Source organism: Schistocerca americana, chromosome 2, assembly GCF_021461395.2.
Source record: "Schistocerca americana isolate TAMUIC-IGC-003095 chromosome 2, iqSchAmer2.1, whole genome shotgun sequence".
NCBI classification, from domain to species: domain Eukaryota; kingdom Metazoa; phylum Arthropoda; class Insecta; order Orthoptera; family Acrididae; genus Schistocerca; species Schistocerca americana.
The window spans coordinates 900,793,191-900,808,338 of NC_060120.1; the positions used below are offsets into that span (position 1 = coordinate 900,793,191).

A 15,148-nucleotide genomic window follows, 5' to 3' on the forward strand; every position below is an offset into this window, starting at 1 on the left:
TATAATCAGTTCTGCAAACAGGGCTCATGAAACAATTAGTTGCAAAAGGAAATGAAAGCAATGTAGGGTCCCCAAGAACCAAAATATGACAGCCAAATTTACAACTTCATGGAATAAGATGCAAAGAAATTAGAACTATAGGAATGACAGTTGTGAAACAGCAACTATGATTTATTTCCCAGTCTACAGAATTTAATTGTCTCTATCAAAGTAACAATTTTCTCATTAACTTACATTACTAGACTATGCACCTCATTTGCACAACTTGTTAACAAAGTTTTCATGAATACTTTCCATAATTTGACTTACATAAAGGTTGTATTAGGTATGAAGTTTCTGTTAGCATGAACAAAGTGAAAGAGTTGATTCCCACTAAAAATGAAAGTTGATTGAAAGATCTACAGGCAGATCTCTAAAACTGATCTTCAAGGGGCTAAATTTTGTTAATTTTTGGGTTTCTTTACTTTTACAGTGCATGCATTAAAAGTTATGACATCATTTGTGTTTACCTACTGCTACAAGAAAGTGTTTACTGCACTAGCTGTAGCAATAAACTCTGAAGTATCAAGCATAATCTCAACATGATGAAGGGTAAGCTGAAAATTATGTAATGCCTCCAAATTTTTATGTGAAAACTCAATGCTTTTTGAATAAAACCAACATTATTACTGTTCTGTGTCTTTATTCTTCATGTCTACATATTACAGTCCTCTACAGCTAGAGCACTCTTAACTGTAGAGTGTAACATGGTAGTTTGTAATGTATCTGTGTTGGTGCACAAGACATATGGAGGACCCTCTCCTTCCACATGGCAATGTCAAACCACACACAAGCACTGTGAAATCCATGATAATCTAGTACCTTGGGGTCACAGTCACTGATATCCACTATACTGTCCTGACTTCACAGCATCCAGTTACCATCTGTTTCCAAAACTTAACGAACACTTTTGAGGACTTTATTTGATAGTGATGAAGGGTGCAAGCAGATGTGAGGTTGTGGCTACATTAAAAAGTTAGCATTCTACAGTGACGGTATCAACAAACTGGTCTCTCGTTGGGAGAAATGTATACATTGACAGGGTGACTATGCTGGGAAATAAATATGTAGACATTAAGAATGAAGATGTAAAATGTTAATAACACTTGTTTTATTTAAAAAACTTTAAGAATTTTCCAATTAAAATTTGGAGGCATTACTTTTCAACAAGCCCTCATATTAATTTATTACTTCTTTACTACTAGCTATATTCATGGCATATTTTGCAAACAGTATTCACATATATCACTGAATGTACCAAATAAATTATATCATTGTACAACACATAGTTCAGATGATATGATGTCATGAACATTGAGCTGAGTGAAAATGAAACTGCAGGACGAAATTCGCTAAAGATACAGGTGAAATATGTGTACAGATACATGTAAAGTATATTAAATATGTGTGACATGTGCTTATGCAGACAAATAGATTGATAAAAAGCTCTTCCTACACTCCTCAATTGATTTCTACCTAATTTGGTGCACAAATTATTTACTATCTGCAAAGAAACACTGTGGGGGGTAAGAACCAGTGACCTCCTGTTGGAGTGAGAGTGATAACATGGAGAAAAAAGGAGAAGATAAACAAAGACAGGGAAGAGGAAGAGAATGGCGGAGAGAGGGGGAAGGAGAATATGGAGTAACAGAAGATCGAAAAATATATACCTGGGCAATGCCAGGTAATCAGCTAGTACTTTTTATAAAATGAATTTCAATTTGTTACTCATTGTTTCATTTATAATTTTTTTCAAAAAATTTAGACTAGTCTGGAAGTTTGCTTCACTGCCCAGTCTCACCCTTCCGTACATTAACTTATCTGTAATGTAATATTACCAGGAAAAATTTACATATTTGGATATTAGATGTGCAACTAAAACTTTGTAAAGGTTTACTTTCTAAGGGTGCTATTTCAAAAATCAGTTAAAAGTAATCCATCAATAAGATACATTAAAAAAAACTACTATTAAGTATCAATGGCCAAGGAACAGTTTAACTCAAGACAAATGTAAGAAACTACTAGTTATGACTATAATAGAGGGAAACATTCCACGTGGGAAAAATATATCTAAAAACAAAGATGATGTAACTTACCAAACGAAAGTGTTCGTATGTTGATAGACACACAAACATACACACAAAATTCGAGCTTTCGCAACAGGGAAGGAGAGGGAAAGACGAAAGGATGTGGGTTTTAAGGGCGAGGGTAAGGAGTCATTCCAATCCCGGGAGCGGAAAGACTAACCCTAAGGTAACATGCAAGGCCTTCCTGATCTTTGTCAGGCAAATAGCATTGTGACTCCAGAAAACACTTCAGTTATTGAAGAAACTGCAAAGTGATACTGGATGACATTACCACAATGTTAAACATCAGTTCAGGACATCTCACTGTGAATTATGTGCTCCAATTCCATAAAGCACCCATGTTGTAGCTAATTGCTAAATTGAAAGAGTGACATGTTGATGCATATGAACAGCTTCTGTTGTATGTAGAACAAGAAGGTGATTCCTCCCTTGCAAAAATCGTCAGTGATTATGAAACAATTTCTCATACATCAAACCAAACAAATTTTTAACTCAAGTAACAGAAGAGAAAGGTTATGCTCATCCTCTTTTGAGATGAGAAAATTGTCCTCAAGGAGCACAACATCTAGTGAGAAATGACTATTGCTAGTGTATAACACTCAGATTCGCAAGTTCTGGAGTTTAAGTGTATTCTGTATCTGCCATATCCACTAGACCTTTTTTATGCTTGGACCATTCAAACAAGCATTGTGTGTCAATAAGTTTTCTCATGACTAGGCACGTGTTGTTGCACAGTCACCCCAACAAATTTTTTTCTGTGGGAATTCAGGCTCTCTGCAAATGCTGGTCAACTTAAAGTGAGCAAGGGGGATATTACTGGAGGAAAAAGTGATACAAATATGTATCACATATGCATTTTGAACAACATTTAAAACAAATAAATATGGTTTTCATTTAACTGGTCATCATAGCAAGAGAAAAAGAAAACCTACCAGCTCTTTGAGCATGAGAAAGAGAACATAACTACGATCTTCAATGGTTCATAACTTTTAACACCAATTGCCGAAAGAGGAAGGTGTGTAATTGTTTTCATTTGTATTTCTTTTCCTCACTCAAGTTTGTTCTTGAAAAGGCTTACATTGTGTAGATTTCATTCATATACATCACATTAGGTGTTTCAAAATGACTATCAGTGTTTTAAGGATTTGTAGCATTAACCACATTCAACTTACATAATTATAAACAAAAGAGCAACTCAAACAGTTTTTCTTACAAGCATTCAATATGAGCACCATTTGTGACATGGCACTCACTGAGTTGATAGACGAGTTCTTCCCAAATCTTTATCAGTGTGTCTGGAGAAACTGTTGCAACTGTTTCAATCCTGTTCCTTAAGGTGGGTAGATCAGTTGGTAGCAGTGACATATAAAAATGATCCTTCTGTGAATCCCCAAAGGTGAAAATCGCATGGCATTAGATCCGATGAATGTGGAAGCCTTGCAAAACAAACTCTTATCATCCAGCCCCTTGTGGCCAATCCAGCAGTTGAGTACAATGTTGTTTAACCAGTCATGTACTGAGTTAAGCCAATGAGGCTGCCAAATAAAGTTCTGTGGTTAAGCTTCATCCAATTGAGGAAAGAGCCATAGTTCTAGCATTTCAAGGTAAAAAACACCAGTTACAGTTGCTTTGCTGGAAAAGAAGTGGCCCAAAAACCTTCTGCTGGGGTTCGATACAAAAACATTCAACTCAGGGGAGTCTCACTGCAACTTTACCAGGTTGTTGGGTTTTGCATACCCCCAGATTGTGTGTGTTTACATTTCCACTTAGGTGAAATGTTGATTCATCAATCCAGAAAATCTTCAGTGTTTTGCTGCAACATTTTTTTTTTTTTTTTTTTTTGAAAGCTGGCACATAAACTGTGGTTTGTAGATTTAAGAGTTTGTAACAACTGCAAATGGTATGGATGTAGTCATAAGTATCTCCTTAAAAATCTCCACATAGATGTCTCTGGTATCGCTAATTCACAACTAGCCTTCTGAACTGATTCCTTGGGGCTACATGTGAAACAGTCTCTCAATCGTTCAACACATTTTTAAGTCACTCTTGGTCATCTCATACACTTTCCCTTTGCAAAAACAGGTATACAAACAAAGCAGTTTCAGTAGCTGTTTCATGTGATGTATTATTTATAATTGTAAGTCGAATATAATAAATACCACAAAATTATTTAGTCTCACCTGTGTGCTTTGGCAGTTTAGTTTTTGGTTTCTGTTCATTAATCAAATTCATTAGACACAGTTCTTGCATTTTTGTCAGTGTCTACAGTAGAGTTTCATAGTGCTTGTTGACAGTTGTTTGTTTGTCTGTCTGTGTAGTGTAGTTAGTATGCATAGGGACTGTGAGTGCTGTATGCGGATGCGAGCTGAGTTGATGACACTTTGCTCCCAGCTCCAGGCTGTGTTGACTTCAGTTACACAGCTTGTGGCTGCAGTGGATGGGATCACTGTTGTGGAATGGCCTTGGGGATCAAACAGATGTCCAGCATGACCCATGTGACCACCAATCGGACTGCACTGGTGGCCAGCCCAGTTATTGCTCGCACTGAGGTTCACCCCTCACCCATGGTTGAGTGGGAGGTTGCCTCGGAATGCAGTAGGCTAAGAAAGACATCCTGAGGGCCTGAACGTAAGGCCTCCCCAGTTAGTCTGACAAAAAGGTCCCAGGTGCTATCTGTGGCTGACAATGTCCCTCAGTCAGAAGCAGTCACCTGTCCTGTTTCAGAGGGCACCTCTCAGCCTGTAAGATCCAGGTAGTCACAATATTGGGAGCTCCAATGTTAGGTGAATTATGGGGGCCCTTAGGGACATTGCTGCCAAGGATGAGAAAAAAGCCAGTGTGCTCTCTGTGTGCATACCAGGTGGAGTCTTTCCAGACATGGAATGGGTCCTTATGGATACCATGAAGAGCACAGTGTGCAGCCAAGTGCAGGTGTTGGCTCATGTCGGTACCAATGGTGTGTGACACCTTGGATCAGAACAGTTGCTCTCTGGTTTTGAGCAGCTGACAAAAGCAGTAAAGGCTGACAGTTCAACATGAGAGAAGAGCTCACCATTTCAGCGTAGTCAGCAGAACCAATTATGGACCGCAGGAACAGAGCCAAGTCGAGGATCTGAATCAGAGGCTCATACAGCTCTGCAACTGTGGAGCTGCATATTCCTTGACTTACACCATTCGGTGGTGGGGTTTCGGGTTCCATTAAATAAGCCATGAGTCCATTACACACAGGAGGCATCTACATGGGTAGTGGGGACTGTGTGGTGTGGACTGGGTGGTTTTTTAGGTTAGAGGGCCTTGGGGAAAAACAGAAAGGACTTCAGTTTCAAAGGGTGCAGGTTGAACACAGGAAGAATGTAGATCTAGAAACCATCATTATAACAATTGTAAATTATTGTAGCAATGTTGGGAAAGTATCAGAGCTTCAAGCACTAATAGAAAGCACTTATGCTCAAGTCATTATAGGCACTGAAAGCTGGCTAAAGCCAGAAATAAGTGCAGCTTAAACTGTTGGTGGTGGTGTGTTTGTTGTTGTGAGAAGTAGTTTATCTTGCAGCAAAACTGAAGTAGGTAGTTACTGTGAGTTAGTATGAGTAGAGGTCATTCTTGGCAACCAGAATAAAATAATATTTGGATCCTTTTACCGACCTTCCAGTGCTGAAAGGTTCAAAGAAGACTTGAGTCTAATTTTGAACACATACCTGACTCATACAATTATAGGTGGTGGTGACTTCAATTTACCCTCAATATGTTGGCAAAAATACATGTTTAAATCCAGACATACATAAAAAGCATCATCTGAAATTGTGCTAAGTGCATTCTCTGAAAATTATTTTGAGCAATTGGTTCATGAGCCCACTGGAATAGTAAATGCGCACTTGATCTCTTGGCAACAGATAATCTGTGCTATAACAAGCATCAAAATGGATAGAGTGATTAGTGAATACAGGGTTGTTGTAGTGAGGTCAAATACCATAACTCCCAGATCCACTAAAAATAAACAAAAAATATATCTATTCACAAAAGCAGACAAAAATTCTGGAGAGACAATCCCCACTCCTTCCACATTAACAATGTAAGCGCAGATCACATGTGGCTTGAATTCAAAGTAATATGTCAACTGCAATTGAGACATTTATACCAAATAAATTAACAAATGATGGAGCTGATCTCCCATGGTATACGAACCATGTCAGAACACTGTTGCAGAAACCACAAAAAATGCATGTCAAATTTAAACAAACTCAAAACCCCAAGGTTGGAAAACTTTTATAGAAGCTCGTAATTTAGCATGGATTCCAATGCGAGATGCTTATAATAGTTTTCACAACGAGACTTTGTCTTGAAACCTGGCAGAAAATCCAAGGAGATTCTGGTCACACATAAAATATGCCAGCAGCAAGACACAGTCAATACCTTCTCTGCGTGATAGCAATGGAAACAGTATTGATTACAGTGCTGTACACGGCCTTCCAAAATTCCTTCATCAAAGAAGACAAAGTAAATATTCCAGAATTTGAATGAAGAACAGTTGTCAATATGACTTAGAAATAGATATTCTTGGAACAGTGAAGTAGCTTAAATCACTTAATAAAAGCAAGTCTTCCAATCCAGGTTGTATACCAATCAGGTTCGTTTCAGAGTATACTGATGCAATAGCTCCATACTTAACAATCATATATAACTGCTCACTTGACAAAAGATCCATACCCAAAGAGTGGAAAGTTGCAGACAAAACATCAATATTCATGAAAAGAAATAGGAGTAATCCACCTAATTACAGGCCCATATCATTAACATCAATATGGTGCAGGATTTTGGAACATACATTATGTTTGAACATTATGGATTATGTTGAGGAAAATGATCTATTAACACTTAGTCAACATGGATTTAGAAAACGTAGTTCTTGTGAAACACTACTAGCTCTTTACTCACATGAACAGTTGAGTGCTATCGATGAAGGATTTCAAATTGATTCCATATTTCTAGAATTCCAGAAGGCTTTTGACACCATACCTCACAAGCAGCTTGTAATCAAATTGTGTGCTTATGGAATATCATCCAAGTTATGCAATTGGATTCATGATTTCCTGTCAGAGAGGTCACAGTTTGTAGTGATTTACAGAAGTCAGCAAGTAAAACAGAAATGATTTCTGGCATTCCCCAAGGTAGTATTATAGACCCTCTACGTACCTTATCTATATAAACTATTTAGGAGACAATCTGAGCAGCCATCTTCAGTTGTTTGTAGACAATGCTCTAGTTTATCATCTAATAAAGTCATTGTTTAATATTTTTTTTGTGGGATCTAAAATTTAAAAACCTCTCTCACACTGGCCTGATTTAGCTTCACTGAACAGGATAGTAAAAACATGCGTATGTTAAGGGAATTTTCATTCACAAAGCAGGCTTATCACATTCACACAGTTCAATGCTGTTCTATCCTGATTAAATTGAGCTTAACTTAAATTCCATATGGCAGTGAAGCCATTTCGAAGTCTCGGTGCGACGAAAATTGTCAGTCGATCTCCTGAAAACATTTGTAATAATTATTAACTTTCGGTGATCACATGGGGAAGACCGGAGATCTGCTGGTATGACCGTGTTAGCCTAGTTATTTGAAGTAACTGGATATCTTGAGCATACAAGACGGCAGGTTCATCCAGTGTAAATCAGATGTTCCCCACTGATCCCGTGCAACACAGCGTAGTAAGCAGACACTGTCAATAATAATCAGTTAAATAATACGCGAACACACTTACTTTAGTTTAGTTCATGTATTAAATTCCTTGTCATACAGAATCTCATCAAGATGGCGACTAGCTCAACAATACATACATATACATCCTCCTTCTTTCACGACTAATCGGCAAGCATTCCTTCATTCTTTTCATAAGAGAAAACATAGATAGCAGAGAAGCTATTCCATGGAGTAAATGGATGCTCCAAGGAATAATTGGGCTTGAAACTACTTTGCATTGATAATCGGTAAGATAAGAAGAGATATTTCGAGATATGTACTGAGTTATATAATTTATAAAATTTCTGAAAATATCACGGAGAGACTGCTGCAAGAGACATTACAATTGGAAGATCAAGACCAATTGCAAAATGACTCAGGTACAATATCTGTATGGTGCAAAAATTGGCGCTTGAGGCTAAATAATGAAAAGTGTGAGGTCATCCACATGAGTGCTAAAACGAATCCATTAAACTACCATTACATGATAAATCAATCAAGTCTAAATGCCATAAATTCAACTAAATATCTAGGAATTACAATTACAAATAACTTAAATTGGAAATAACACACAGAAAATGTCATGGGGAAGGCGAGCCAAGGACTATGTTTTATTGGTGGAACATTTAGAAGATGCAACAGATCTACTAAAGAGACTGCCTACACTAACAATTGTACATCCTCTTTTGGAGTACTGCAGCGTGGTTTGGGATCCTTACAATATAGGATTAACAAAGGACATTGAGAAAATTCAAAGAAGAGCAGCATGTTGTGTATTATCAAGAAATAAGGAAGAGAGTGTCATGGACATGATACAGGATTTGGGGTGGACATAATTAAAACAAAGGCATTTCTCATTGTGGCAGGATCTTCTCATAAAATTTCAATTGCCAATTTTCTCCTCTGAATGTTAAATATTTTGTCGATGTTGACTTACATAGGGAGAGATGATCATCGTAATAAAAGAACGGAAATCATAGCTCGCATGGAGAGATACAGGTGTTCGTATTTGTGGAGTAGCTATGTACATATAGACCTTAAGATACCAATACTTACCTTGAAACAACAGGTATTTTTTCTGCATAGGGGAGTATTTCAATACAAATAAACTTTGTTTAATGAACATTTGATGAACAGTGAGCTTATGAAAATAAATTTCAGATGTATGTAAAATTCTTAATATTTCTCACTTCACTCTAAAAATGATTTCCACAAAACATATTATAGATACATCATGTGCAAATTTGACATGCCATAAGTGAGTTTGTTAAATTATAAAGCAAAACAATAGAATATTAGCAAAAATTACATATATTTAGTTGCTGTCAAAAATATTGCCCTGAACGAAACCGATGGAAATTTCTATCTTTTAATACTCATGCAAAATAAGTCATACCTGCCCATGCATTCCAGTGTTGCCTCAGTAATATCATAAGTAGGTAAAACAATATCCATTGTATCGTCAGAACCACACCAAGAAAATACTGGCACTTTTGGACCCTTTTCAGTGCTGACAAGTGGCCAGTCTCCTAGGTTCATGAAAAATTCCAGATCTGGAAGAACTACTTTACGTGCCAATGATAATAATATGGCATCCATGAACATCTTGAAACCAACATATTTGCCGTAACATTTTCTGTATATCTAAAACAACAACAAAAATCTAAAAATACTAGGTTCCATTATTTCATGTACCTTGCTTAAAAAGGAAGAAATAGCAATACCTCATTATCTTTAATGACATAGTTACAGAGGCTAGTGCTGCCTGGACTGTCATACTTTTTAAGAATGCTTCTTCTGACTTCAGTGAGATTCACATTAGGAAATGGCTTAAGATCTTCTGTAATCTGTTCATATTCTCTTTGACAGCCAAACTTGGTTAACCACTCAGAAATAGATTCAACTGGACAGTAACAGTCCTCAGCAAAGATGGGTCCTGGGGAAAAGACATTCATGTTCTTATTTTCTTCCTTTTTATGACAGAAATACCATATACAAAAGCATAGCTGTTCTCCTCATACACTGCATTTAGCCTCTCATTGGCAATGACACAGTTCAAAATATTAATCACCACGGACACTACTTTCAGCAGTATTCGAAACGCTTCATGTCAGAGAGATAATGGAATGATATGAAAAGAATAATAATAGTCAAAACATAGAGAAGGCACTTAAAGCCAGACGGGCACACTGAAAAAAGACTGCTAGATATTATTTAGCTTTTGGAGTAAGTACTTAAATCAGACACAGACATAACACACAAATATTCACATTTGCATAAGTCACTCATGGCCACTGTCCTCTCTGGACACCAATACACAATGAAGAGAGACACTTGGTAAAGTAAACACACAGTGATCCTTCATGAGAAAACTAAATGGAGGATTGTAATTGGAAACTGTATCAGTCTTTTTCTCTCATCAATCAATTAAATTTCATTCTGCCACTATCTCTTTGTTGTTCTTCTAACACCACACAGTCTCTCCTGACTCTCAAACAAAAGTAATACCATTGGCAGGAAAGATATTGCAGAGAAAGGCTTACCCAGAAAATGAGAATTGGTTGCAAGAGGAACTGCACCCTGTAACATTAGAGATACAGAATGTTTCCTATTCTTGGTGTTTTCTATATTAAACATACACCCATCGCACATAATGTAACCCTAAAGGATCAAATGAAAATAAAACCAAATTAAATTGTTGAAGAAGTCTCTCATTATATAGGAATATAAATAGAATGATATGGAATGAAACTCTTCCTGTCAAAAGGGCAACTTGTGTAGCCTCAGTGACTACTGCAGCAGAATTGTCTTGGAAGACCTGACACAAAACCCAAAGAAATTCTGGTCATATGTAATGTTGCAGATCTCTCAAACACAAAACTGTGACCTTTTAAATAGAAGAAAGCATAGGTTACACCTCTATGCAGAAGGGTAGCGAAAGTGATTTACAAAGCTGCCATCCAATATCTTTGAGACAAATCTGTTACAGAACCTTAGAACATTTTCTGAGTTCAAATAAAATGAGGCATTTTGAATAGAATGACCTCCTCCATGACAACTGACACTGTTTTGAAAACAATGATCACATGAAACCCAACTTGCACTTTTCTCACAAGGCATCCTGAAATCCATGGATCAAGGCATTCTGGTACATACATTATTTCTTGACTTCCAAAATGCACGTCACTCAGTACCATGCTGATCTTTGTTAACAGAAGTGAGATCAAATGGCAAAGGATTTCTTGGCAGTGAACATGCAGCATCTTATCTAGGACGGAGAGTCATCAACAGACATAGGAGGGGCTACAGGCATATCCAGGGAAAATGTGTTGGGATCCTTTCTATTCATACTATATATTACTCCCATGGCACACAATATTAAAGTAATCTTAGACTTTTTTTTACAGGTGATACAGTTACTTATAATAAAGTATCACATGAAGAAAATTTCAAAAATATTCATTCACACCTTGATAATATTTCAAAGTAGTGAAAAGATTAGGAACTTACTTCAAAAGACCATAAATTTGAACCTGATTGGTTACTCTGTTATCATACATATAAAACACAGTATATATGTGTATGTCTGGGATCTCCTCCCAAACCCATGTATCGATTTCAGCCATATTTCGTCTTACCAGTATCAGTAATGTGAGGTTTATAAATTCCTAGCCCCAATAGGAGCAGAGACATGGGCAAAAACGTGTTCTTCCCAGCCCTTGGCATGTAGGCTGCCCTGCACAACTGTCATGTGGTGTGGGAACAGTATCAGCCAGTCAAATCAAATTGCTTTGCAGGGTAGCCTACATCTCGGGGGGCAAGGAACGGTTTTCCAGGCACTGACATGTAAGCTGCCCTGCATGACAGACGTGTTGTGTTGTGTTGTAGTAGCACTGGCCTGCTTTATTGGTCTCCTTTGCATGGCAGCCTGTATTTCAGGGACAAATAGATCATTTTTAAGCCTCTGATGTGTAGCCTGCCCTACATGACAAGCTTGTTGTGGAAGTAGCTGCTTTATTGAACTGCATTGCAAGGTTTACATGTGCCAATGAGTATGACTGGGGACAGGCTGAGATGGATAGAGGAGGGGATGGATAGAGGAGGGGATGGACAGAGTGAAGGTGAGGAGGAAATGGACAGAGAGAGGGGAGGAGGGGGAGATGCATGAGGAAGGTGGAAGGTGTACAGGGGCAGTGGGCAGGTAGAAAGGGAAGAGATGAAGGCAGAGATGGAAAGAGAGAGGTGGATGAAGATGTGGTCAGAGGGGGGGAGGGGGGGGGGTTAAAGATATGCTCAGAGGGAGGAAGTGGAGGAAACGGACAAAGATAGGGGGAGGAAGAGAGAGAGAGAGAGAGAGAGAGAGAGAGAGAGAGAGAGGTTGGAAGGTTGGGTGGACACACAGAGGGAGGAAAGGCAAACAGAGAGAGGGAGGAGGAGGTATGTTCAATATAACTGTTGAATACATGAAGGGGCAAGCCTCGGAAAAAAGTCTAGTTCTTAAAATAAAGTAAAAATAGCAACAAGCCGCTGTTAATAATGCTCTTTAATAAGAACAAATAAGCACAATTACAGTTCTGAACCAAGAGGTTCTTCATCTGGTGACTGTTTACATTTAAAACTACATATAGCTTATGCTGTATGTATGATGTTTGCTATTTTCATTGTGGTAGTGCTGCCATTGCTCCATTATATTCAATTGTTTCCAATTGGAGAAACTAATTTCAATTTGCTCGGGACAGTTTAGATGTACCATTGCCCCAGAAATTATTACAAAAGTGCAAAAAATGGTCAAGGGGGAATGCTGACTGAAAGTGTGAGAAATTGCTATAAGAACTTCATGTGAATGGGCATTCACATTTTAATAGTCAAACTGGATATAGCAAAATTATCTGCCAGATGGTTGCTGCAACTCTTAACGCACAATCAGAAACACTTCAGAATGGGAATGTCTGAACAACATTTGACCTGTTTACAGAGCAAATAATACAACTTTTTGCACCAGTTTGTGACCACAAATGAAACTCCACCACTATACTCTGGCCACAAAATGACAGTAAAAACAGTGGAAATATGTTGATTCACCAACACAAAAAAAAAAAAAAAAAAAAAAAAAAAAAAAAAAAAAAAAAAAAAAAAAAAAAAAAAAAAAAAAGCAACACGGTTAGCCAGAAAGGTCATGGCATCAATTTTCTGGGATGCAAAATGGATTCTGCTGTTAGTTATCTTCCCACTGGCCAAACAATTACAGGACGATATCACACTAACCTCCTGGACCAACTACAGCAAAAGATATGCAAAAAAGGCCAGGTTTGGAAAGGTAGAAAGTCATCTTTCATCAAGACAATGTCTGCCCACACACAAGTGCTGTTGCCATGGCAAAAATACATGAAATAAGATACAAATTGTTGCCAAACCTGCCTTATTCACCTCATTTGGCTTCATCAGACTTTCATCTCTTCCCCAAAAACAAAATTTTCCTCAGTGACAGATTATCTTCAAACAAAGAAATGACAGCTGAAGTTTAAAGGTATTTTGTAGGCCTGGAGGAATCTAATTTTCGATATGACAACAAGGCATTGGAATATCGCTGGACCAAGTGCATTTGTGTACAGGAAGACTACATTGAAATATAAGAAAAGATCCACTGGGACAAGTCGTTCCTTTTTCCGATAACTTTTTCAAGTTTTCAAACTACTGTTATACACACACACAATCTTCCAATGATTTTAAGGGTGATTCACAAATAGTAATGTTTGCTGATGACACAAGCTTACCAATTAAGGTTCCAAACTCAACCTAAACAGGCAGAGCTCAGGGTTACAAGTGGTTCAGTGTTACAAGTTTAAATCTTAATCTCACAAATATTCATATTATGCAGATTCAAACAAGCAATAATGACCTGTCAGCTCCAGAAGCAGACACTAAATGTCACACGCCATATGAAACACAGTGCATAAAGTAATTCCTAGGGATCATGTGAGATAACAATTTAAAACAAAATCCATACACAGATAAACTAATCAAGATATCTGCTTCAGAGGTTTTGCCCTAAGAAGCTTTTGTCATTAGGTTGACCAAATGCAAAAGTGTGTTGGCTTATTTTGGATATTTTCATTTGCTGATGTGTACTTAAAGTAAATGAAGTGTTTATTTAGCAGATAGATATGAGCATATCTTGCAGAAGCCTTTAAACAAATTTGGAATTTTCACGGTAAATGATAAAAGCCAATCAGTTGCAGAATAAAGATTTATTGAAATCCTTGACCACAGTTTCGGTATATCTAAATATACCTTCATCAGAAGCAAAAATACACCTGAACAGGAAGACACCTTCATCAGCAAAAAATTTAGCAACATAACAGAGATAGAACACTTATAGCTTTAAGTAACCATGAAAAATACCAAAGTATTACAAGCACAAAAACTTTTAGTCACTTACTAAAATCACATCCTGCAATGGAGATGCATAAAACAATTGTGCCAAAAGTGTTGTCAGTAGTTAAAATTAAAATATCACCTCCATCTGTACAGCATAAATATAAAGAGATGGTCAACGTGAACATGGCATCTGTCAGTACTCAGCCTGTGAACTAGCATGAAGAGGGTGTGGGAGCACTAGGGCAGACAATTTCACTGAGAGAGGGCACTTATCATATGCATGGGACACTCGTGCACATTAAAAGTGTCCTCTCTCAGTCAGATTGTCTGCCCTAGTGCTCCTGCACCCTCTTCACATTAGTCAACAGGCTAAGTACTGATATTTGCTGTGTTCACATTGACCATCTCTTAATAATTAAGCTGTACAGATGGAGGTGATATTTTAATTTTAACTACTGACAACACCTTTGGCACGATTGTTTTATGCATCTCCTCTGCAGGATGTGATTTTAGTAAGTGACAAAAGCTTCCTGCCATATTAAAACTGTGTGCCGGACCAAGACTCAAACTTGGGAACTTTGTCTTTCGCGGGCAAGTGCTCTACCATCTGAGCTACACAAGCACAACTCAAGCCCCATCCTCACAGCTTTACTTCTGCCAATACCTCATCTCCTACCTTCCAAACTTTACAGAAGCTCTCCTGTGTACCTTGCAGGACTAGCACTCCTGAAAGAAAGGATATTGCAGAGACTGGGGGATGTTTCTAGAATGAGATTTTCACTCTGCAGTGGAGTGTGTGCTGATATGAAACTTCCTGGCAGATTAAAACTGTGTGCTGGACCGAGACTCTGTTCTGGAAACATCCCCCAGGCTGTGGCTAAGCCATGTCTCCGCAGTATCCTTT

The 15,148-nt window shown here is 37.8% G+C and overlaps 1 protein-coding gene across 1 annotated transcript in view; it reads right to left on the bottom strand.

Annotated features, from left to right (window-relative positions):
• LOC124595889 (protein O-glucosyltransferase 2-like) overlaps nt 1-15,148 on the bottom strand; it is a 96,620-nt gene that overhangs the window by 19,931 nt on the left and 61,541 nt on the right. The window contains exons 3-4 of the mRNA XM_047134797.1: nt 9,591-9,802; nt 9,263-9,510 (exon numbers count right to left, since the gene is read on the bottom strand). Of these exons, the coding sequence (XP_046990753.1) occupies nt 9,263-9,510; nt 9,591-9,802 (460 nt within the window). The remainder of the gene's footprint in view (nt 1-9,262; nt 9,511-9,590; nt 9,803-15,148) is intronic.